Consider the following 25,899-nt stretch of genomic DNA (forward strand, 5'->3'; position numbering starts at 1 on the left):
GTGGTGTAGGAGGAATGTGTTGAGTATACCCAAACTGTCGTATGCACCTCTCGGGTAAATACGGAACCATCGTGAAACACCAACAAATGTATCTTGTAAATAATGACACAGACTGAAATCGTGTCACAGCGTTCTCATCGTAATTTGGTGCCCAGATAATATCAGTATCCCTCAAAGCATCCAACTTTGCCCTGTAATATGCAACATTCCCAGGTGTTTGTTTTGCAGTCCAATGAAACATCTGTGGCATCGAGGAAATATGTTCATCCATATCCCGTTTACAAATATCAGGAAAATGTTCATAAATCCAAGTCTGTAAATAATTGAAATGTAGTAAAATTATTAAGGTGATTAAATAATTAAAAAAATAATGATAAGTATAATAAATATAATAGTACTTGAAATAAAGATAAATATCCTCCAATCTGTTTGGTTGCAGGCAATGTACTATCTCTAAGATAGTCATATAACACAACAAGTGCAGACGGTCCCCATGCCCATTTCCCACAACTATCAAGATCTTGAAACAGAAAGAAATATTTTGCAGATACAAGTGTAAAACTTTTATCAGCAAGAATGGTACATCCTACCAAATGAAGTAGATATGCAACTCCCAACAAATATAATATGAGGCCCCTCTATTGGTCCTAGTCTCAGTGACAGCTTCATCATATGCAACTCCCAACAACTCAACAGCAGCAACAATTGCCAAATCTTCATTGACATTTGCGGGAGGTGTGAAAAATTCTCCAGTACATGGGATGCTCAAAAGACCCCTGACGTCGTCAAGAGTAATAGTCATTTCACCGAATGGCAGATGAAATGAACTAGTCTCTGCGTGCCATCTCTCAGCAAAAGCAGATATCATGTTACCATCAATCATATGCAAACTACATCTTCTCAGAGGACGTAATCCAGATATATTAATCCAATGATCTATTTGAGCAGGTAAATGATATCTAATATCAATAAATTTGTCTTGCTTTTTGCCATTGGAAACAACTTTCAAGGCACGTCTTTCCTGTTTAATTAAAAATAACACAATTAAAAATATATTATAATCTTATACTACAAATAAATTATAATGTGTAATAAAATAACCTATACTACAAATATATTATAATATGTAATAAAATAAATTATTTACTAACCTGTCCATTCCACACATTAATTGCAATATGATGCTCATAATCTTTAAGGACAGAAAGATCATAAGGACCTCCAGGAAACATGGGTTCTTCAGGCTGGTGCTGCTGACCATGTTCATCATCAAACTGTTGCTGCTGTTGATCATGTTCATCATCAAACACATGATCCTGCTGGGGCTGGTCATCTTGGGGCTGGTCATCCTGTTCTGCATCAAACATAAGATTTTGTTGGGGCTGCTCATCCTAGGGCGCCTGCCTTTCCTCATTTCTCTTTCTCCTTTTTTCAACATAACTCTCCTATTTGATTGTGTAGGAGGCCGAACTCGCGAATGATCACCACCGTCAGATTTTCCTCCTCTGGTCCTCACTAACAAAATTCAATAAAAATAAATTACACAGTGTACCGGAAATTTCAAAAAGGAATGAAATTTCCGGTACACAAACCGGAAATTTGAAAAATCCGGTAGTTCAAAATGCATACTGGAAATTCTAAAAATGAAATTTCCGGGAATGCATCCGGAAATTTCAAATTTCCTGTATTGATTTTGAACTACCGAATTTTTTAAATTTCCGATTTGCCTTCCCGGAATTTTCATTTTTGAAATTTTCGGTATGCATTTTGAACTACCGGAAATTTGAAACCTTTTGAAATTGCCGGTAAAAACTTTTTTTTTTTTTTTTTTTTGAAAAACTCACTTTTCCGCATTTTTCAAGTGTGGGGGGTAAATTGTTTTCATTTTTTCTTATTTTGACTTTTACTGATTTTTTTAAGGTTATTTTGGGTATTTCACTCAAAAAACATTAAGTTGGGGGGGTATAAGTTTAAATGGGGGGTACAAAAGCTAACTCTCCGCTTTCTTTTGGGTATGTAAAGTAAGGTAATTAGAATCGGTCGGATATTGAACCGGTGTAAGCAACTGTTTAAGGTTTAAGATATGACCGAAATCAAATTGGTATTAATTAAATGAAATATTTTTTGTATTGAATTTTAATATATACTATATCTAAAATATGATATTTAGTTTTATAATATTAAAAACTCAAATATATGTAACTAATTAATTGAGGACTACTTAAATTTGACTATCTTAATTTTTAAAAACTACCCTATATCCTATCAAACGCCCAAAAAAAAGGCTATTCTACAAGCTTTCACTCACAAAGCTAGTTTATCAAGCTTTCAGGATTCCAACAAATTATACTCTGCCTAATGTTAAATTTTTTCAACTAGTAGCCTTATGCATCTTCCAATGTTTTTTTGTGTGTGTGTGTGTGTGAAGAATACCCTTCCAATGTAACATCATATTAAGTCGATCAGAATACACTCTAAATTTACATCGGCCCAAAAATTTCTAAGATATACTCTTAATAAAACTAAGAGTAATATATCCAATAATATCTAGTATCCTTATGCACATTGTGGATGCTAATATTTAGAGTTAGAGAGGACCACATAAACAAAAAGCATATTCAAAATTTGAGTTTAAATTCAATATCAATAGTTAAGCAAGAAAAGACTCATGTCATTTTGCTAAATACTTTTGGATGGTAAAGAGTAAAGACATGATGTCCTCCAATTAAATGATAAGGCACATAGTTCAAAATATGTGAATAATCTGAGTTCATTATTTATCAAAAAGTAAATTTACAATGGGGTAATGCAAGTAATAATTGGCACGTAGGGTGTGAGGATTGTAATTTTATGCTCACATATGTATATGATTACGCTTACTAATGTAAACAAATTGCACATAGAAATCAATCAAAATAATTTTTATATCTTGCTACAATTTGAATTATATTTACAAAGTGATACTATGAAGGGTAGCGTGGTGATGAAATTTAAATCTGGTTTAGACTATTGTAAAAAACTTGTTTAGACTATTGTAAAAAATGCATTCGTGTATTCAATATATTTATTAAACTCCGTGTAACTAAAATATTAAATGACTACATATATTATTTGTAAAATTAAGTAATATTGTAAAACGGAACTAAGATTAGTTTGATTCAAGCAATTATGCATAATATAGTAATATTAATAATAATGATGATGATTATGATGACCACGACGAAGTGATGATAAAGAAAAATTAATTTACATATGCTATTTTCCTATATATGTATATATTATATATTTCTAATAATAGTTGACATTAACCATACTTAACAAAAAAATTATAAATGGTAAATTTTAATTATTTAATATTTGAATTAAAATGATAATATCATATAAATTATTTAAATCCCTTTCCATTAGTGAAATCATAATGTTTAAATCCTAATTATTGTGTTTCTTATATTTAAATAGGTTTAAATGACTGTAAGGAGTTAGCTCAACTATAAAAGTTTGACTTTGTAATATAAAGAAACAAAGTTCAAATATCTTTCCAGACAAATGAAAACATTTAAATTCAATTATATAAATACCGATTGCAATCAAAGTTAGTGTAAAAAACATTAAAATCTATAAATAAAAATCAAAGCTATTTTCTAATGTATTTGTAGTTATAAAATCAAAATCAAAATTAAAATCTTTAATTTTTTGGACCATCCAATGGGAAACAAAATCCTGAATGCTTGAACTCGAAATTCCCTCACAATCCGAATTCAAATATCACTATAAGAAACTGTCAGCAAAAGACTATCCATGACTATTGCCTAACATTTCAGAAAAGCAAAACACAAAAGTTTAACAAAACAAAAACCAACATGGAGAGACTAGACATATAGTACCATAACACAAAAGTGAGCATGTCAGTTAATACAATCCATATAATAAATAAAGAAGAAATTTCAGATTATCTTAAGAAGGATGGCTCAATCAATCAAACCAACGCAGCGAGCAAATTATCTGTAAAATTAAGTTATCACCAAATTTACATTAAAATCGGTCTTTTCTTCCACGTTGATTCGAAACAAATTACGAACACTTCATTCCTTTGATGATTTGTTGATAAGAGACTTGTGGATATGAGGAATAACACCACCACCAGCTATTGTTCCTTTGATGAGGGTGTCGAGTTCTTCATCTCCACGGATAGCAAGCTGTAGATGCCTTGGGGTAATACGCTTCACCTTCAGATCCTTGCTTGCATTGCCGGCCAACTCCAACACCTCAGCAGTTAAATACTCGAGGATAGCAGCAGAATAAACTGCAGCCGTTGCCCCAACTCTTCCATGAGCCATCGTCCTTGACTTCAAAAGGCGATGGATACGTCCAACTGGGAACTGTATGTGAAACAAATTAAAACAATACTAACAAATTCAATTAAGACTACAAATTATAGCATGCTTAATCTGGACAAAATATTTAAACAATTCCAGGAATCATCGAAATACAATAATTAACTGCATGCAACATCAGTCCTTCACCCCTCAACCTTCAAAAAAATAGTTAATAATGGTAAGACAAATGAATAAAACCTTCTTGTGCCAAAAAGAAAAAAAATCATCACACATCATCCAAAAATACTAGTCACTAAGGAAACAAGATCATTGTTATAGATGAACCTGCTGAAGCCATGAAACATGTGGAACGGATGAAGAAAAAAACAGAAACCTCTGACTTACCGGATGCCGCAGCCTTTCATATCAGGCTGACACTTTGTGAAAACATCAAATTAGTAATCCAAAAGCCAGAAGGTTAACCAATATGTAGTAGATAAAACACAGATATATGCATAGCAGCACAGAACAAGTAATGCAGAACAAAATTGCAATCTTCATTTAGGCCAGGTTGAGTACATTCCTATGTAGTCAATAACAGATAGTGTAGCGCAGCGGCCAACCCCCAAAACGCTATAGTGGTGTAGCGGGTAGCGGTATGACCGCTACGTCGAAGTCTAGGGAAACATTACAAGCAATTTATACCATACACATATAGAGGCTAAAAAATAGAAAAATGCTAACACTAAAGACATATACACTAGTCACAACTTCAAAGTTCATTGCTACAAATATTTCAAACATAATACAAAGCAAAATAGAGGACTATAAATGCAGAAACAAAAAACAGAGCACACTAATGGGGTACTGTGAGAATGCTTTGAGAGAAAGCTCTATTGGTAGGGATGAGTTGAAATCTCTGCTTTGAAAAGAAAGCTATGTTGGTAGGAGAAGAGGGTTGAGAAGAAGCTTCAGAACATAACTTTCAAATAGGAGAAGTAAGGTCCCGTACGATTACTGTACGTCTATACCCTTTCTTATTTTTATTTTTATACTTAAAAATAACCTAGAAAGAAAAGGACAAAAAAGATAAATTAAAAAAACCCTAAAACGGTTTAAAAGTGAGGGTATTTCTGGCTTTCCATTCTTAAATAGCGGAGAGACCAAAATCCGCTATTTTTGGCCACCATATAAACTGCCATAGCCGCCATCACATGTAAAATGGCCATGGAGGATTGTTGAAATACACACCTGAAATTGTGGTCAACAAAATTCAAAATCATGGTTAATTGCGTTTAGTGGATGGTCTCATTTGCGATACCTTGTTATATTAATCATCCACTAAACGTAACTAACCATGTATTTGAATTGTGTTAACCATCCAAATTGTTGTAGAATTTTGTTGTCAAATTTAGCACAACTCTCTTATAACTCAGATTTGTCAATATATCAATAATTGATTTTATCTAATTAACAGTTGAAATGTTTTAATATGAGAATTCAATGTAAAAGAATAACTCAGGTCAGGACCTAGTCTCTATTAAAAGTCCAAGGAAATAAAAAAAAAAGTCATAAAACAAGGTTAACTATAAACTAAAAGTTAAGGAAAAATGGTGGAATGAACAGAACCTTTCTAACAAAACCATACACATCATTATATGAGAATGGAAATCGCTTTTATAAACTTCCATGCTCTGAGTCTGAGGCACCAACACTTTAGTTAAAGCCGGTGTTAAACACATGTCAATGTCCAAAGTCGACACAACACTGACATGTGTAGTTAGATTTAATTTCTTTTATTTTTCAAACAATTTTGCTAGTTATATCTCTTTTATTTTCAGTTACACCCAAAAAATAACCTTTTTCTCACACATGTTTTTAACTAAGTTCATGTAAGTGAAATAAAAGTGGTGTAACTAGCAAAATTATTTTTCAAATTATTATCGGTGCCAATGTCTCAGTGTCAGTGCCCTGTCTGGTATATGAGCTTATTTCCTTCTTACCTTCCATGGTAAGACAACAAAAACAATACAATGCAATGTAAAAATAAAATGTACCCAAAATTCAATCATGGTAAAAAAAAAATCTCTTAACTCCATTTTCTATCTAACATTAAATCAAAAATCAGTTTCATCCATAACAAAAACATAAAATAACAAATCTAGAATTCAGTTACAAATGGTAAAACCCAATAGATAAAAAGGGGGAAAAAGAAAAGAAAAATGAATGTTTTGGGTATGTGGCATAAGGTAAATGCGGAGAACAAGTGGATCTCAAAGAAAAAAGTGAAAAAGTTTTCAACTTGGGAGGTTTTGATAAATAAGGAACAGAAAAAGATGAAATAAAATGGAAAAAGAGAAAGGAAGAAGAAGAACCTGAAGACCGGCTCTGGAGGAACGAGAAGTGGGTTTCTTCTTGTCTTTGTCTTTGGCGGATGATGGGGTTTTACCGATTGTCAAACCCTTTGCGCCTTTCCCCGACATTTTTCTTCTCACTTCGATCACTTCACAGAGAGAGATGAGAGAGATGAGAGAGAGAGTGAAGAGAGAGAAATAGAGAGAGAGAGGGGTTTGGTTTTGTTTGGTTTGGCTTTTCAGCTTTCGTTTCTATTGTTTCACCCACGCCTCTCTTTTATTCTCAAATATCTAAATTATACTTTTTGTTAATAAAATATCTAAATTACTCTATGAATGTATATATAGTATTTGAGGTAGATATTGTCTTTAGTGAATTTAGGAAAAAGTATATGATATAGTTTTTAAGAATTATTATAAAAGTTAAATACTCCTAGTTTATTCTTCAAAAATATTGTCAGTTTCATTTTTATTTAAATATGAGTTTATTTTAAACTACTAGTAAGGAGTTTGAAGGCTCGTATACAAGGTCAATGATAGTTCTTCAATAAATTTTATTTATTTTTAATATTTATTTTGATTTTTTAGAGATTCTTTTAAGGATTAAAAATATAATATTAAATTTTTGTTAAAAACAAATTAAAACCGACAAAAAAATTATTTAAAAGAATTTAGGAACTAAAAAGATTGAGAGTTTTTTTATATGAACTAAAAATAAAGTTTCAAAATTTTATAAGGAATAGAGATTTATTTTATTTTTTTAATTATTCAAATTTTCTTTTCTTTTTATCAGAAGTTCAACTTTTAAAATTAGAATAAACCTATAAAATATTTAAAACGACTGTCTCAAATAGTAGAATTTTTTTTCATATATTTTGTATTAAAAAAAATCAAAATATCTCACTTTAAAATTAATATACTAAAATGTTATACCTTTTTAGATTTTTAGGAGGTTGCGAGACAGAGATTGCATACTTAGAAATCTTGACAGCTCTAAATATGTTAGGGCGTGGGTTAGCATAGGACATTGTATTTTGTTGTGTTTAAATATGAGTGATTATATTATATCTCACATCAACTATATATGAATAAATTAAATACTTGATATATAAGAGATATTATCTATATATATCTAATACCTTAAGGTTTTGGGTGAAGATATATTATCAAATTCTCTTGTGATTCTAGAGCATATTTGATTTGTTGTGGTCCGTGTGCCTCTGGACTCCCTAACAAGTAGTATCAAAACTCTTATTCAACTTAACGGGTGAACGGGAGTGGATCCTGGTCTTTAATCTTTATATCGAAGTGTTTTTGTAGGCACGACATGACGTGTGTCCCATTGGTAATAACATCAATGCAAATATATATAGAATGAGTGAGACGTAAATTGTGAAGTTCAAGTATGAGTAATTATGTTTCACATTGACTATAAATGAACTAAATATTATTTAATAATACGTAAAAGATGTGACTTATATATCTACTATCTCAAAATTTTAAGTTGAGATATTGTGTTAAAATCTCTTATGATCTTGAAACATTTGTCTTGTTGACCAGGAATCTCCCATTCATATTTTTGGGGTGCAACAAAAATATATTTGAATTTACGCAACACATTCAAAATCTCATGTAATACCTTTGTTAATTAATGAGTGAGGAGGAATGCAAATTGCAATGCACCAACCATATGGTATAAGATAGTAAAGAGATATTTTTGGCACCAAATCTGAAAACAAATGAAAATCTAACTAGATAGATCATAGAACCACACATGTTGAAAAACATGATTATGGTATCTCCGACATCATAGGATCATATATATATCTCGAAAGCCACCCCACAAAACTCGCTCTCATTTTAATGTTGTGTTTCAAACATTTTCTAATTTTTGCATGCATGTCACCCTCTCCCTCTCTCCCTCTCTCCTTCTCTCCTTCTGTGTTTCAAAACTCGCTCACATGTTGTCTCTCTCCTTCTTGGTAAATTTGCATCCCTCTCTCCCTCTCTCCTTCCACCCTTGTTGCCTTAGAGAGAGACAAAGATAACACACATCCAAAACTCATCATCATTAAAATTTTGACTTAATTTTTATTCTTCCACGACACTCTAATTTTCTTCCATTTTTTTCATTTTTTTCTCAAACCCTTTAACCCTCCTTCCTTCAACCATTCTCCATCATCATTTTGTTCTTCCTCTACCTCTTGAGAGTCCACCTAGGCCCACATTTCAAGTACGTCTTCAATTTCTCGTTCTTTTTGTATGTAGTATCATGATAGGTATGTCATAATACCATGTATTTAATCTGTTTTGTCATTTATTTATTTATTTTTATTTATCCAAATTCAAGTAATTATGTTCATTAATTATATGCAAAGTTTGTTCATGTATATATATATGACTTATGCATGAAGCTTCTTCATCATGTTCCTTGACATATTTTATTCTCCATTGCATTGTTTAGAGACCTTAATAAATAAAAATACAAATATTTTTTTTCAATTAAAATGACAACATTATGTCATTATCTATTATTTTATACTAACCATGATTTCTTTGTCTGTCCATGCATCCAAACCTTACTTGTTTAATTAAGTTCTTAGGCTATTAATGGGACAACATTTATGATGAATCATGCCAATGCTTTAATTGTTTCATATTTTTATGTTAGTTTGTGTTGTGTAATTCATATCAACTAAATTGCTATATAGGATTGATTCCATGTATTTAATTTGTGTATTACCAACCTTGGTTGAGTTTAGCGAAATGGACTAGTCTTTCGCAACGTAGCGAATCACGGTTTGGATACTAATTCATATGCTCACATTTAGTGTATGAGAACTCCTCGAACAGAATGAATGAGCTCCGACAAAAGGACACTTGTGAATTTTTTAAAAATTGAATTTTGTGCCTTATTTCCATAATATGTTTTCTTAATATATGGTGATGGATTTGAATGAATAACTCAACATTTGAATCATCTCATTATTCAAATGTTATCAACATTCTGAAATTTGTGAGTTGGATGATATGTACTAATAATCTCTTGCTTGATCAGCTATGGGACCATTTAGAGGAATAAATCAAGATTTCCAAGGAAGAATGGAATGTTATAAACAAGATTGGACTAGTGCAATCGGTTCTGGTGTTAGGTAATTCTAATCTATCTTCTTGCTTTATGGTTGCATGCTCATGAAACTTACTCCGGTGTTGTTAAACAGCGGTTAGCATAGCAGAATTTAATCAAGTCGCTATCGTCCTACATACTGTTTAGTACAAGTTATTGTCAAATAGCAGCTATAGCACCGTTGCATAATGAAATTTAAACAAACTATTATAATTTTGGCGTTAACAACATTGCTTTTATTCTAATCTATGGTTTTTTGAACAATGCTAGAATATTGGCTCCAACTTTCTACATATTCTTTGCTTCTGCACTTCCTGTTATTGCTTTTGGAGAGCAACTTAATAGAGATACAGGTAAAAATGAGAAAAACCTTTCCAATAGCTTCAAATAATCTTTATGTTATTTGATGTATTTAAGGTAGCATTATCCATGTCATGTTTTTTTTGCAGATGGAAGTCTGAGCACAGTTGAAACATTAGCATCTACTGCTATTTGTGGAATTATCCATTCAATATTTGGTGGTCAACCTCTGTTGATTGTTGGAGTTGCTGAACCTACTGTTATCATGTACAACATTCTATACAGTTTTTGCACAAAAAGACCTGAATTAGGTGCCAAATTGTTTTTGGCTTGGGCTGGTTGGTATGTATGGCATTTAATTAACATTCTAATATTATATTTTGGCTTTCCCTTTAGTCCATTAATGTGTCTGAGAATCACTAATTACACACTATTTAAAGCAGTATGTAACCCTAAGCTTGAATAATAAAAAATTACCACAGTCGAAAAGTAGGCACAATTAGGCTGTTCTCCATGATCAAATCTTGTGTGTTCATTGTTTGTGTTTTTCATATCTGCTCTATGTTGAACTAGGGTTGTTGTTCTAGTTAATCTGTTATGTTAAAGACTAACAATCATGGTTTTAAATTGCAATTGTTCGATGCAACTGCAGTTGCAGTTGCGGTTGCAATGTCATTGCAGAGACCTTTGCGATTGAAATCGCAGTTGCAGACTGCAATTTAAAATCATGTTAATTCAACACACTTTTTAAAAGTTATATGAAAAATTTAATTTGACTTCCAGAAATAAAGAGTTAAAGAGTGTGATAAAAAAAGTAGGTTGAAAGTGTATTTCCAATATTTCTCTTGTTCATATATATAGCTGTTGAATTGTAGTATATCAATGGCTAACTTAGTAACTTGTATGGTAATATTTTTTGCAGGGTTTGTGTATGGACATCAACGTTTTTGATTGTGCTTGCAATTTTCAATGCTTGTGCGGTTATCTCTAGGTTCACAAGGATTGCAGAGGAATTATTTGGCATGCTAATCACTGTCCTTTTCTTTCAACAGGCTATAAAGGTAAATACATAGAAGATAAAATTAATTCATATGTACCATGTAAAGATTATTTACATTGTCAATCAATTATGATCGTAAGATCATAACTGTCAATCAATCAACCTGTGACTTGTTGACACTGTAAGAATTTTTACACTGATAGAGTATAAAAATTAAACTCATGTAGATAAATAGCTAACTCTTGCTAGCAAAATAGAAAAGAATTTTGAATTGTAAATAATTTGTTTGAACCTCACAATTGTTTTGATCCATAGGGACTCATAAGTGAGTTCAACGTACCAAAGGCTCAAAACCCCTGGTTAGATGAATATCAATTCCATTGGAGGTATACAAATGGATTACTTTCAATCATTTTCTTTTTTGGATTAATTTTCACTGCCATCAAAAGTAGAAGAGCAAGAACATGGCGATACGGAACAGGTAAATGACTCCAAAATCCAAATATCTAGTGTATCAATGTTTTAATTTGTGGTATGCAATGTCAATGTTCTTTTAGTTTATGCATCTGTCCATAATTTTTCATGATATCAACCGCAACTGCAATTTAAAACCTTATATTGTATGATAAGCCTATACTACAAAAAAATGTTATTATGTTGAGCTTATGTTCTCTTATCTCCTTTTGGCATTGAATGCAGGGTGCATAAGAGGTTTCATTGCAGATTATGGTGTTCCAATGATGGTAGTGTTATGGACTGCATTATCTTATACAGTACCAAGCAAAGTTCCCTCTGGTGTTCCTAGAAGGTTGTTTTGTCCACTTCCTTGGGAATCTGCATCTCTCTACCACTGGACAGTAGTCAAGGTATTTTTATACATTAACTAAATTTTATACACGGTGTTGGATCATTTTCTTAAGGGAAATACTTGTTTAGTCCCTATAAAATCATAACTCAAATCATTATTCCCTTAATATTTGCTTGCATTTTCGGTTCCTGTAAAATGCAAAAACTATGCTTTTAGTCCTTGTCGAAGGACTAAGTACACATGTTTTTATTAAATATGGGAATAAAAAAAGTGGAAGGGTAGATGTGCTCAGACTTACCCCTACCGAGATGCTATTTCCAGGAATTGAACTCGGCAACCTTACCATTTTTGTCAAGGATAGCCTTCAATGACATACAAGGACTAAATAAAATAAAAAATTTATAATGACTACAGTTGAACGGTCGTAATTTTTCTATATAGTAATAACATAATTTTCTCTGTAGAACTGAACCAAACCAAACTTTTTTTGAATTGAACAAGTTCATATAAATTGAGAACCAAAAGTTTTGCTCATATCATCATGTTATCTTGCACCATACTCTATTGCTCTTGGATATAACATGTTTTTGAAAATGACTCTAATTTCATGTTATGCAAGTCCTAAAATCCATCTAAAGTCATTGATTGCAAATTGTAGGATATGGTAAAGGTACCCTTGCCATATATTCTTGGGGCATTTATTCCAGCTATGATGATAGCAGGTTTATACTTTTTTGATCATAGTGTAGCTTCTAAGATGGCTCAACAAAAGGAATTCAACCTTCAAAAACCATCTTCCTACCACTATGATTTACTTCTTCTTGGAATATTGGTATGTTTATTGTGTTGTGATTTTGAGTCTTGTTTTATGTAAACTCCATGTTACAAAGTTTCCTAACATGTATATCCTTTTGATCTTTAGACTTTGATTTGTGGAATTCTTGGTCTTCCTCCATCAAATGGAGTCCTTCCTCAGTCACCTATGCATACAAAGAGTTTAGCAGTTCTTAGGAAGCAGGTAAGTATCATTTTTTTGCAATAAGACTAAGACCCTAATTGGATAAATAGCTTCATTGAACGGTTATAGCATAAACACTTATCAAACTATTTTCATATAAGTTATAAGGTGTTTTCATAAATTATTCTGGAGAGCTTATGGAAATATGCTGAAAACATGCCCTAAATTTTCCAGTTGATCCGAAAGAAGGTAGTGAAGAGTGCCAAGGAATGCATTAGACAACAAGGAACCAACTCCGAATTATACGGAAAGATGCGAGCTGTGTTTATAGAAATGGATGCAGCACCTACTGTAAGTATTTGTTAACTTGATAAAAATTTGTGTATAAGTACATTTCCAAGATTGATCAATTTTTTTCATATTTGGTATAGGTTAAAGAGTTGGAGACTTTGAAGGAGGCTGTAATGAAATCTAATGAAAAGAGTGGTACAAAGGAAAAATTTGATCCTATCAAACATATAGATGCTTATTTGCCTGTTAGAGTTAATGAGCAAAGAATGAGCAACTTATTGCAGTCTCTCCTTGTTGGTTTATCACTTTTGGCTATCTCTGTCATCAAAATGATACCTACCTCAGTTCTTTGGGGATATTTTGCTTACATGGCAATTGATAGTCTACCAGGAAATCAGTTCTGGGAAAGGCTTTTGCTTCTCTTCATCGCCCCAAAAAGGCACTACAAGTAAGCATTTTTTTTATCAGTTATTCTGGTCTTGCAGTGACAAAAACCGATTTTTTTTATGAATTGGTTTTCTAAAATTGGTTCCGGCTAAAAGTGAGTTTATCAGTTAATTTTCTCACAAAAAAGAAGTGTGTAGTCTATAAAAAGAAATGCTAAAAGATAAGTCTAATGGAAGTGGATTCTCTAGATTCTAGAATCATGTGAAGAATCATGCAATCGCATTTCTAAGTCATTGGATAAATATTAGACGACTATTATTTCGAGTTGCATTATAAAACTAACTTGGTAGTCGTCCAATCTTTATCCAATGGTCAAATCACTTGACTGTGTGACTTGCATGTGTCACTTGAATACACATTATCCGAGGCCGGTCTATTATTCTAATATATCTATATTTTTATGCAGAATTTTGGAAGGCTCTCATGCTTCATTTGTGGAGTCAGTACCATTGAAGACCATAGCTGCATTTACAGTTTTACAATTTCTATTTTTTGCATTTTGCTATGGAGTGACATGGATACCTATTGGTGGAATATTGTTTCCTTTACCTTTCTTCCTTCTCATAACTATAAGAGAGAAATTGCTTCCAAGGTTATTCAAAGCAAATCATCTTCAAGAATTAGATGCTTCTGAGTATGAGGAAATTATTGGTGCTCCACTTGGTCCACACTGTATACCACTGATTGTAAGTTTTTTTTTCTTTCATTCATTCATTTATTCAGCTAAGTATGTTTTTTATTTCAATAAAATTAACAAAATTTGATTTTACTTTCTCTCCAAGTTTTATGGTTTAAATATGTATTTGTTTCGTGCAAAGACATGGTATTTTACTTTTAGTCTCTGTAAATTTGATGTTGAAAATGTTTGATCAGGACAAAGATACACGTAATAGTAGTGACGCTGTTGATGATGGCTTAGAAGATTATTATGATGCAGAGATATTGGATGAGATGACAACTCGTAGAGGTGAATTGAAATTTAGAACAATAAACCAAAATGATCATGGTAGAAACTTCAACCGCACCTTCACTTATGGCTTCAATGAAGACAGACACTCTCAGGTTTGTCTTACAATTTCAAGGACAAATTAACTGTGACATTCACTTTTAATATGGAAATATATATATGTAATGTAGTATGTATTTTATGTTTTTTTCTTTGGATTATGACTTTATGTTAGCTAAATATGGCTTGGACTTTGACAGGTTCACCCTGAAGAATCTAGCCGGATATGATGAATTAGCCTCTCTGCATTAGCCAATTGTTAGAATGTAGAAAAGTGTTTGATATATGAGTAAAGATCAATCCTCTTCAATGTCATGCTCAAGATTCTTGTAACGTCGATAGGGTTGGAGAAGATCGATGTTTTGTGGACGACGAAGAAGAAGAGATTCGATATGAGGAACAGAAGAAATCATTTAAATTTTGAAGTAATAGGCTTCAATATTACTATTAGGAAAGTTGCATTCAAATTTGATTCATCAAGGATCATTTTCCTTCATTAGGTGGTTAGAAAGTTCACAAGAAAAAAGAATGAGAATGGGTGGAGATGAGATTAATATGATATGAATTTAATTTATACACACTTTCGATGTAAAGGATTTTTATAATGCATGACAGTTAAACTCGATATGATATATGAGAAAGAAAAGGGGAAGGAAGATCAAGGGAATGAGGAAATCCAAAATTACTAAACTTGATTTCAAGGTGAAATATAGATAAAACCTTAGAGCATTCTCTCTTATTTTATCATTGTTCCATCACTTGTTCTTTTAGTGAGAATTTGTAAGAACAAATATTTATTTAGTCAGTATTTAGATCAAGTATTATACCATCCATAGTACTATGCTTCATGATTTTATTCATATATAACATTTAAAATGGTGCAATAGTACTAGTAAAATTACAATTTGGACTAACTTCTGGTCTAGAAATAGTTTTTAACTGAGATGAAATTCAGTTTCTAGGTTTTAAAATACCTTGTACATTTAATTTAATGAGAATTAAATGAAAAAAAATGTTGAAATGTAAAAGTTTGTTTCAATTCATCCATGACCTGAAAATTTAACAAAAAATGTTTAATTTAGAACATCATAGAAAATCCTCTTTATGCGGACTTTTGTCTGAATTACACATAATTACTTTCTCATAATGAATTGAAAGATTAAGACCAAACAAAAAACTAATGGAAACAACATCTCCATTGCAATTAGGACTCAGCTTAATGAGGAAATATAATAATCATAGCAATGTTGAAAATTTGTTGATTTGCAACCATATTAAAACAAAAGAATAACAAGGACAGAATTAGCAATACATGCTAGGCATATCAGAGTCGTGGATTCCATGACTTAATGAGCCCTTCCTTGAAAAACACTCCAAAGCTAAAGAGAACAAATCTAGCATAAAAGGGAAAACACTTCTCCAAGAATCAAAGGAAGATTATAAAACAACCATTTGATCTTTGTAACACCTATATGTTATTCCCAATTTTTTAGAAATTCATAAATGTAAATGTATTGTAGATTTAGAGTTGAAATTGTGGTAGCTCAACTATTTGAAAAAAAGGAAATACTTGTTTTAGTGAAAAGAAAATGTATGTATACATAAATATTTCTTTCAAAATTGTTTCAGATTGATATCAATTTACTTTTGGATAAAACTCGCATTTATACTAGAGTCAATCATTCTATTCGGGTTAAAGAATAATAATTGTAGAACTTTTTTTTAAAAATTTATTATCGAATCATATACTTTCACCGAGAGGGTATGTTTACGCATTTTCTCCACTTTATTGACCTACATACTTCTATAAAGCCAACTCATCAAATTAATGTTTTTTTATTATTATTAAATGTAAATAATTGTTGTGTATTCTATTTTTTATTAAGGTAAAAGGGAGTTTGTATAGGCAAAAATAAACCAATGTTCACTCTATTTAGTAGGCAAAATAAATGTTAATTGAAGAAATTTTCAAGCCATTATATGAGGGATCAAAAGCATTATGATTGAACCAAATAATTGATAAATATATACCTCTTATCTTCTCATCTATATTTTTGTATATTTGTGTAAAAAATTTGTGTACAATCCTAATTTATAAATTTACAAAAGGGTATATAGGAGCCAATTCAAGTAGTTTCAATGGTTAGTCTAATGCAAGAATAAGAGTATCACCCTCTCTTATCAAGCTTATGTCTTCAACTTCAGCTCCATCTTCAGTCAAAATTTTAGTGGGAGAAAAGTCAAACTTTTTAGCACCAAGATGTAGCAACTCTTGAAGAGAATTTGGTAGAAATACAAGTTTCTTAGCATGTTCATCTTTTCCTTGACAACTAAGCATTACTCTAATTGGTAATTCACTCATACTTGTTGATGTGGTGAAACTGCTTTGAGATGTAGAGGATTCAATTTTATCTGAAAAAATAAACAAAATAACAAATCATTCACTTTTCTTAAATCAATTTATAGATTAAATCCATTGTTGAATTACAAATTACTATCATGTCTACAAGATATTAGAGAAATTCAAAATTAGTTAATACATTTTTGGGACATATCTAAATTAATGTCATACAAAATTCACAAACTTATTATGAAAGATAAGAAAATTTGGTATTTTTAAATTTTACAAGATTTGATACAAATAATCAAAATAATGAATAATACTATCTCCTACCTCTATCCCTATATTGTCCTTGTAACATGTAGTGGAAGAGAATGAACCGTTGACTTAGTTCCTAAGTCTTGGGTTTGACTCACACGGAAAGTAAAAACTCGCTAATTTTCATTTGAGAGAAAGGAAGCGAAAAGATTGTAAATAACAGTGTTGGTTAGAGATGTCAGACTATTACAAAAGATAGTACTATACTCATACAACCTGACACACATTCTAGCATAGCATCTAATTTCTTATATCTTAAGCTTTTTATTGGATTTGAACTTATGCAATAAAAAATATTTTTATCATTTCATTTTTTTCTTAAATCATTTGAAATAAATCCATATAAACTACTAAAATCATCGATTTATTTAAATTAGAAGACAAAATATATTTACCTTTACCTCTAGTAGCAGCTGACAACATTCCAAATAATGAATTATGAAAAGGGTTACTCCTTCTTCTCTTATGAGTATCCAACCATGTCAACTCTTGATTAGGTGGCAAGTTACCACTACCTTGAGGCATAGCTACCATAGAAGGTTCACTTGGACATTTTCCAATAAAACCCCCTCCATTATTATTTTTATTTGGCATTGGAGGAATAACATATGACAAATTATCCTCATTTCCAAGTTTTTTAAAAATATTTTGTATCTCTTCATGACATTGATGTTCTGCATAAGCTCTTGGAGTCCAACCAAAATCATCTTGTTTATCAATATCAGCACCTTGTTCTAAAAGGAATTTAACCATTTCAACATTTCCATCACAAACAGCAGCATGAAGTGCTGTGGTTCCCTTATTTGTGGGCTTATTCACATCACCACCACATTCAACAATACTTTTGAGTAATTTTATTTCATTTTTCTCAACAGCATAGCATGCTAAACGACCTACATCAGCTGATGATATGTCTCCACCATTGTCCATAAGTAGTTTTGTTACTAATTCATGCTTACCCATAATTGATTCCCATAGTGGTATAATTCCATTTGAATCTGTTAAGAAATGTATAAGAATAATTATTAGAGACTATACAACATTGCTAGTCCAATTCTTTTATGAAAAGAAGTTACTACTAATTAATAACACAAAAAGGGTATGCTTGATAAAATAACAATTCAACACTAATAATTCATCCTAATAACCAATTTATTATTGTTTGTTTCAGGACCATTGTTGTCGGCCATGGATCGCATAATATAGCGGCTTGTTAAATTTTCGATATAATACAATGTTATAATTGCTATTTGACAATATTTTATACTAAATAATGTATTGCTGAACAATGGGGATTTGTTCATATTTTGCTAAGCTATAATGCTATAGCCATTATTTGACAACACTGTTTAGGACATGAAACAAGTTTAGGGCTAGTCAAAATCGAATTTGACAAAATCATGTGAGATTCTTCTCAATGAGAATCAAATAATTGCACTTTCAAGAATAACATACAGACTTCCAGAAATAGTTTCCATCAAAGCAAGTTTTTCTTGCTTTCGATAGAATTTCTTTTAAAGCCTCTCAATATCTAAAACAAACAGGTTAGTACCCTGTTCGTTTTAGCTTTTTGAGAGATCTTAAACAAGATTTTGGTGGCAGCAAAAAAATATTTATTTGGTAAAAAGGTGCATAGAAAAGCGTCTATTTCCCGTTTGCTTGAAATATTAAGTGTTACTTTAGAGTTTATTGTGTATGCAAACTACTCTTGATAGAAAAATTAGGGCAAGTTTTATAAATAGGAAGTATTATGATTTAGTAATTTATATTTGGAAATTGAAACTTTTAAAATTTGTCAAGTAACTGTCCAATGCTAAATGTCTTACACTTCTTTATGTGTGTTCATGTTTGAAAAGTAGTGATAAATAACATCATTTATAACACTACATGTTTTTACTTTTTAACAATGACTGAAATTACAAAAACCTCAAACTATACCTTGAATGTTGGGATCAGCACCAAATTCAAGAAGCAAAACCACACAATGATCATTTCCTTTAGAAGCTGCAATATGCTACAACATGTGAAAGTAGAGTCTGTAAATGTCTAGCATATAGTATGTAGAAAACTATATATGTTCACATTAGAGTAAATAGAATTCTAACCAATGGTGTCTTTCCAGTTTTACTATCTATTTCATTTGGATCTGAACCCTTCTTCAGCAATTGATGCAACAAAATATCATCACTTTTGGAAGCTGCAAATATTAAACTTATAGGCAAATCCATTTTGCCTTTAGCCAACATTGTCTCTATGTCAGTCATTACTCCTACCATTGTTGAATCATTTGATTTTTGCAAATGCTACAGAACAACAGAGTATAAAACATATCATAGATAATGTAATCCTCCATATAAAACCAACGATTCATTAGCCCTTTAAAGCATATCAATCATTTCTAGAAAAATACAACTTAAAAAAGTTGAAAAATCTCAAATATGTTATATACCTGAAGAAAATTGTTCATGATTATTGTTCCATCTCCAACATTGTTATGAACAAGGTTTAGAAATGTTGTTCGACTCAAACGCAAAGTCTGGCTTAATCGCTTGGTACGAACCGTATAAAGTTGTGGCCTATAACATAAGACTCCTATTTCTCCAAAAACTCTATCTGTAAATGTTTCATCAAGAACCTGATACAATTGAAAACATGTTTTGTTAGTCATGGAAATGAGTTTTGTTTTTCAAGATGTTAAATCTGATGATATCAAATAAAGGAATGCAGATATAACTTGCCTTGTCTACTCCATCCCTATGAAAGATAATATCCTGTTGGTGACAAGAAATCAAAGTTAAAGTATTTCATAATGGAGAAATGAAATTTGAGAAACTACATATTTCATATATACTTAAAATTTGTTAGTTACATTATCATTCTCTTTGGTTTCAATTGCAATATTGTTACTCTCCTTGGTTTTTGTTTGTTTACTCTTGTGTCAATTAAGAATTCTAGAACAGGATAGCGTAAAGGAGGGGATTCGAATCCTAGTTGCCTTTTATAATGTTATTACGCAGCTTGCAATTTGTTTTTGATGACTAAAATCATTTGAACTTTGTTGCACAGATAAACTTAAATACAATCTGTGTAGACAATCTTCTTATCACTTTATTACAAATAAATGAAAATAAAGAGAGGGATATAATAATATCTTACAGCAGCTCCATTAACCAATATATAAAAATCTGTTGGTGTTTCATTCTGCAAGATCACTTCTTCTTTTGGAGGAAAAAACTCAGCCTTAACCTCTGTCACCTTCAAATTTTGATATTTCAAACATAGGCAGATAAAATAATACATTCATTCAAAACATTAAGAATAACAAGAAAGCAAACATGCAAAAAATTAATCTTTGAGCTTTACTTAGTTAGAGACATTGCATATACATAGCAGATAGAATAATATTTTACCAGTTGAAATAGTAGGTCATCCGACACACCTCGAAACAAGTATACTTTTTTGATATGTTCGAAGAATCGATAGTGCGCAATGCTTGACTGAATGGCTTTCGGAAGCGAATCAATTATCTCTTGTTGCTCCAATCCTTCTAAATTTGTTATGTACTTCATATGAAAATGAGCAAATATCTGTTCTTGTAAACGAACCGGTAACCGATTCCTGTGAGCGAAATTTGATGCAGCTTGGACAGTATCTCGCTAATTCGCCAAAAAAACAAAACACATTCAAAATTGAAATAAATGATCCTCTTAGATAAATTAAAGATCAGAACTAGTACTTTATAGAACATCATGATATTAATTCAGAATGTGGTAACTTAATTAAGTGCATGATATAATATATACTTACATATCTCTTAGTTTTATCTGTCCAATGAACAACCAAATTGGTCATGTTTCCTATAAGATATGCAGTGAGTCCAAAATTGAATAGCATATAGAAAATGTCAAATATCATTTCACCAACATTTATAGGATGCAAATCTCCATAACCAACTGATGAAAGAGTCACTATGGCCCAATAAATTGATGTTACATAACCATCCCACAAACTTAGGCTGTCACCATTTGAGACAAGTGAAAGCCATGTAACTTTTTTATGGCCATGTGATTTAGCAAGAAAATAGAAAAAGCAAGCTGCGACATGCACCGAAAATAGTGTTACCTACACAAAAAGGCATCACACTTAATCTCATAAGATAGGTTTTTTTCCTTTCTAAGTTATGATAATCGCCAACAAAATAGTTGGTTAAGCAGTTCAAATATATGGTTAATTACGTTTAGTAGATGACTGATAGATATAACATGTGTAAGAAGTCATTAATCAAATATATGATTAACCATGAATTTGAATGTAATTAACCACGATTTTCAAGTGTTCAATTACATGTGATTTAAACACCTGGTAGTCTTGGCTAATCAATCACGTTTAGATTCGTCGTTAATCATATTTTGTAGATAGTTAATAAATTTCAACATCTGTTATATCCATTAACTATCTACTAAATGTAATTAAACATGTATTTGAAATTTTGAATTGTGTAAACGAACTAATTTGTGTCGAATTTTTTTGAATCTTATAAGTCATAACTATGCAAAAACAATAAATGTATAGATAGAAAGTACTTACACATATAAGTTTTATACATCGCACCGTAAAGTAGTTAAATTTCCTATCCTTTTCTAACCTGACACAAGTAACAAAGAAGGAAAATAAGTAAATTAATCAAAACATTAGCCTAACTCAATTCTACTTAAACAAATTTAACATGATCCCTTTAGTAGGAAAACAAAAGTGCAGCCACTATTGAGAATAAGTAAATTTATGCACAAAAGTTACAATTGATCTTAAAAAAATAGACAGCACATGTGAATGCACAGATATTTTGCTAGTTACCTTGAAAACAATTCACCAGCTCTACGAAGGCGCCAAAGGCGAAAAATAGTTAACAAACCATATGCATTGAATGGAGATGGCAATACAGCATGAATAAGCTCATAAGGAATGACAGAGACCATATCAAGTATGAACCAGGAAGACAAATATCTGGTAGCAATTTTACTCGGCACGTCGACGAGTAGGCAACTTGATTTGTCAATGTAGGCAACAAAGAAGGTTATAATAATGTCAACCAGAAACAATGTATTCACAATGTTGTCTACTATAGCAAGTGCACCCTTTGATTTCTCAAGAAACCCAAATTCAAAAGGACACACCCATGCTGTGTACAAAACCCATATCATCAAAAAGCTGCACCATTGTCTGCAATATCAACTATCACATATCATTATCATTCATTCTATACATTATTTACCATAACCTAAATTACCGTCACATTTACGTTATATTATTGAAAATTACCGTCAAATACAGCTGATGTGGTTATAATTATGATCACAATGTGGTTGCGAATATATCAAAAACACCAATTTTTTCAAACCTTAATCATAATCTTAATTTATATCATGACATAAATTTAAATGGAAAAACAATATATTTACAAATTTGATATTTTTTAAAGATAAAAGAAAATTGTTATTATTATTATTATTATTATTACTGATTATTAATAAATCTTACCGATACGTATAGTTGTTTGGGGAGATGATGTGACCGCGAAGATGTTTCCGGCTGCCACCGATGGAGTTGGTGGCGCCGAGCGATGGAAGAATGATTCCGGTGAGACTATATTGGCTGGTACCAGCCTCTTCTTTGTTTTGATTTTCGTTGTCATTGTCATTGTCAATGTCATTCTCATTGTGACGACCACGAGACATTAAACCAAACATCTTCATCATTAAAAGGATCAAGGGGAGACACTACATGGATTCATGTGTTCTTACTCAACTCCTAATTTGTTCATGTTTTTTTTATATTGGGTGACATATTGGTAGTAATAATGTTAATGTTAACCAATGCAATTTAAAACAATTGTATATATGTTGTTTGTGATTATGCCACTAGCTAGAATAAAAAAAACCATAGTATTGTGTTTGATGAATTCAAAGGATGTTTGTGTTTGATGAATTCGAAGGATGTTTGTGTTTGTTACTATTTTTAGTGACGGTGCTAGTCAATGCGTGTGATATTTAAATTTAAACTCCTTGCTTGTTTGCTGGGGCTCTTGCCATTTGGTATTTCGTACTCTCTCCCAATTACTCAATTGGGTTCACAATCATTCACACCATAACAATTTACTATTTAATATATCAATAAAATCATTTGATTATTCTATTACCTAAACCATTTTGTATTTATATTTGGAGTAAACTCAAATGAGGTGAACGGAATTCAAATCTCAATTGAGAGATTTTTTATTTTTTTCATTAATCAATTTTATTTGGTGAACGAAATAATTCACATGCATAGTCAACGTTAGTCAAAATATCGATGATTAAGAATGTGTTTTACATTTGATTTTTACAATGCCTTAAACAAAATCATCTCTAAAGATAGGAACCATTAGAAAAAAAAAAATTGGTATATACAAAAAATTTATAAGTGTTGTTGAAATTGGAGATCAATCAACCACTAAACCAATAATGTTTTTGGTTTCTGTAAAACGCAGATTGTTCAGATTGTAAAATAAAACGGAGAATGATCAATTTGCAGAAATGGAGAATGTTCTCCGTTTTCTTACTAACAGGTTTTAAGGCTTTCAATTATAAAATGAACACACATAACTGTTAACCCAGTTCAGAGATAAATTGCTACATCTGGGGATTGAATTCGACTTGAATTATCACTTATAATGAGATGAAAATGATTCAATGTTTATGGACTTATGCTGCTAGTTTTTCACATTTTGCAAAACTGCAGCCTTGCATTATATTTTTTGAGTTCTATTAATGTCAGTCTTGTTTGTTTTGGCTTATATACAGTTTGTTTACAATTTATGAGTAACAAACTAAAGTAGTTACAACTAACTAACTGAAAATAACTACCAAAAACAGATTATATCTCAAAGACTTCTTAATTGAGTACCACTCTTAAAAATTCTCCACCTTGGTACCAAATGAGAAACTTCAGCTTGTGATTCTTCAAATCAGATCCTCTTAGTCCTTGATCTCAGTTTCTGGACTTGATTTGAAGCATATCCAAATAGTGTTTGAATTTGCTAAATGTGACAAGTCTCGTAAACGTGTCAGCTAGGTTGCCACTTGTGTGCACCTTTGCCACATTTATCTCACCTTTTTCAATGACATCCCTGATGAAATGAAGCTTGATGTTTATGTGTTTGGTTCTTTCATGATACATTTGATTTTTATTCAAATGAATGGCACTTTGGCTGTCACAATTTATGCAAATCGACTCTTGTTTAACACTAAGTTCAGTGTCAGCCAAATTTCTTCTTTCACAGCTTTAGCAAGAGCAACATATTTTGCTGTTGTTGTTGATAATGTCACTATGTGTTGTTAAACACTGTGAACACATATCTTGTAAGAGATCTTCTTCTATCTAAATCTCCAGCAAAATCAGAGTTTACAAATCCTTGGACTGGTTTTGATGATTCTGAACTTTTGTTGTATTCCAAACACATGCTTTGAGTTCCATTTAGGTACCTTAGAATCCATTTAATAGCTTACCAATGGCTCATTCATGGATTTCCCATAAACCTGCTTGTGACACTTACAACATGAGAAATGTCTAGCCTTGAGCAGACCATAGCATACATAATAGTCCTTATGGCACTTGCATATGGTATATTCTTCATGTCTTCTGCTTCTTAGTTTGTGTTTGAAGACATGACTGAAGAAACTTTGAAGTAAGCTGCTAGTGGAGAGTTGATTGTCTTTGATTCATTCATATTGAATCTATTTATGACCTTTCCAATGTAGCTCTCTTGGAAAATTATCAATTTTCCTTGCTTTCTAATTCTGATGATTTCCATTCCTAAGATCCTTTTCCCCAAGTCCTTCACCTCGAATTCTTTCTTCGGCTGACCCTTTAACTTTTCTATTTATTTTATACTTTTAGATGCTATTAGCATGTCATCCACATATAGCAGCAAGTAAATGTATGTTGCTGATGATACTTGTTTGTCTCCAGCAAAATCAGAGTTTACAAATCCTTGGACTGGTTTTGATGATTCTGAACTTTTGTTGTATTCCAAACACATGCTTTGAGTTCCATTTAGGTACCTTAGAATCCATTTAATAGCTTACCAATGGCTCATTCATGGATTTCCCATAAACCTGCTTGTGACACTTACAACATGAGAAATGTCTAGCCTTGAGCAGACCATAGCATACATAATAGTCCTTATGGCACTTGCATATGGTATATTCTTCATGTCTTCTGCTTCTTAGTTTGTGTTTGAAGACATGACTGAAGAAACTTTGAAGTAAGCTGCTAGTGGAGAGTTGATTGTCTTTGATTCATTCATATTGAATCTATTTATGACCTTTCCAATGTAGCTCTCTTGGAAAATTATCAATTTTCCTTGCTTTCTAATTCTGATGATTTCCATTCCTAAGATCCTTTTCCCCAAGTCCTTCACCTCGAATTCTTTCTTCGGCTGACCCTTTAACTTTTCTATTTATTTTATACTTTTAGATGCTATTAGCATGTCATCCACATATAGCAGCAAGTAAATGTATGTTGCTGATGATACTTGTTTGTAATACACACAACTATCAAAATTACTTCTAGCATAACTTTGACTAAGCATGAAT

At 31.5% G+C, this 25,899-nt stretch overlaps 3 protein-coding genes across 3 annotated transcripts; 1 reads left to right on the forward strand and 2 right to left on the reverse strand.

The window, feature by feature from the left end:
• Positions 1 to 3,839: 3,839 nt before the first annotated feature.
• LOC101507294 (probable histone H2A variant 3) lies at positions 3,840 to 6,934 on the reverse strand. Its single transcript, XM_004498592.4, has 2 exons — positions 6,692 to 6,934; positions 3,840 to 4,379 (listed from the first exon to the last, which is right to left on the reverse strand). The coding sequence occupies exons 1-2, from the start codon at positions 6,797 to 6,799 to the stop codon at positions 4,083 to 4,085; spliced, it is 405 nt and encodes a 134-aa protein (XP_004498649.1). The 5' UTR covers positions 6,800 to 6,934; the 3' UTR covers positions 3,840 to 4,082.
• Positions 6,935 to 8,595: 1,661 nt separating this feature from the next.
• Positions 8,596 to 15,203, forward strand: LOC101507601 (probable boron transporter 7). Its single transcript, XM_027333550.2, has 14 exons — positions 8,596 to 8,903; positions 9,729 to 9,822; positions 10,068 to 10,150; positions 10,247 to 10,439; positions 11,020 to 11,158; positions 11,413 to 11,578; positions 11,797 to 11,963; positions 12,564 to 12,737; positions 12,828 to 12,923; positions 13,098 to 13,214; positions 13,295 to 13,602; positions 14,008 to 14,287; positions 14,475 to 14,663; positions 14,808 to 15,203. The coding sequence occupies exons 2-14, from the start codon at positions 9,731 to 9,733 to the stop codon at positions 14,835 to 14,837; spliced, it is 2,034 nt and encodes a 677-aa protein (XP_027189351.1). The 5' UTR covers positions 8,596 to 8,903; positions 9,729 to 9,730; the 3' UTR covers positions 14,838 to 15,203.
• Positions 15,204 to 16,643: 1,440 nt separating this feature from the next.
• LOC101507918 (potassium channel AKT1-like) lies at positions 16,644 to 23,198 on the reverse strand. Its single transcript, XM_004498594.4, has 12 exons — positions 22,805 to 23,198; positions 22,121 to 22,486; positions 21,854 to 21,911; positions 21,074 to 21,388; positions 20,677 to 20,922; positions 20,423 to 20,521; positions 20,005 to 20,037; positions 19,716 to 19,901; positions 19,372 to 19,569; positions 19,205 to 19,280; positions 17,662 to 18,264; positions 16,644 to 17,019 (listed from the first exon to the last, which is right to left on the reverse strand). The coding sequence occupies exons 1-12, from the start codon at positions 23,020 to 23,022 to the stop codon at positions 16,751 to 16,753; spliced, it is 2,667 nt and encodes an 888-aa protein (XP_004498651.1). The 5' UTR covers positions 23,023 to 23,198; the 3' UTR covers positions 16,644 to 16,750.
• Positions 23,199 to 25,899: the final 2,701 nt, after the last annotated feature.

This window comes from Cicer arietinum, chromosome 4, assembly GCF_000331145.2.
Source record: "Cicer arietinum cultivar CDC Frontier isolate Library 1 chromosome 4, Cicar.CDCFrontier_v2.0, whole genome shotgun sequence".
In the NCBI taxonomy this organism is placed as follows: Eukaryota; Viridiplantae; Streptophyta; class Magnoliopsida; order Fabales; family Fabaceae; genus Cicer; species Cicer arietinum.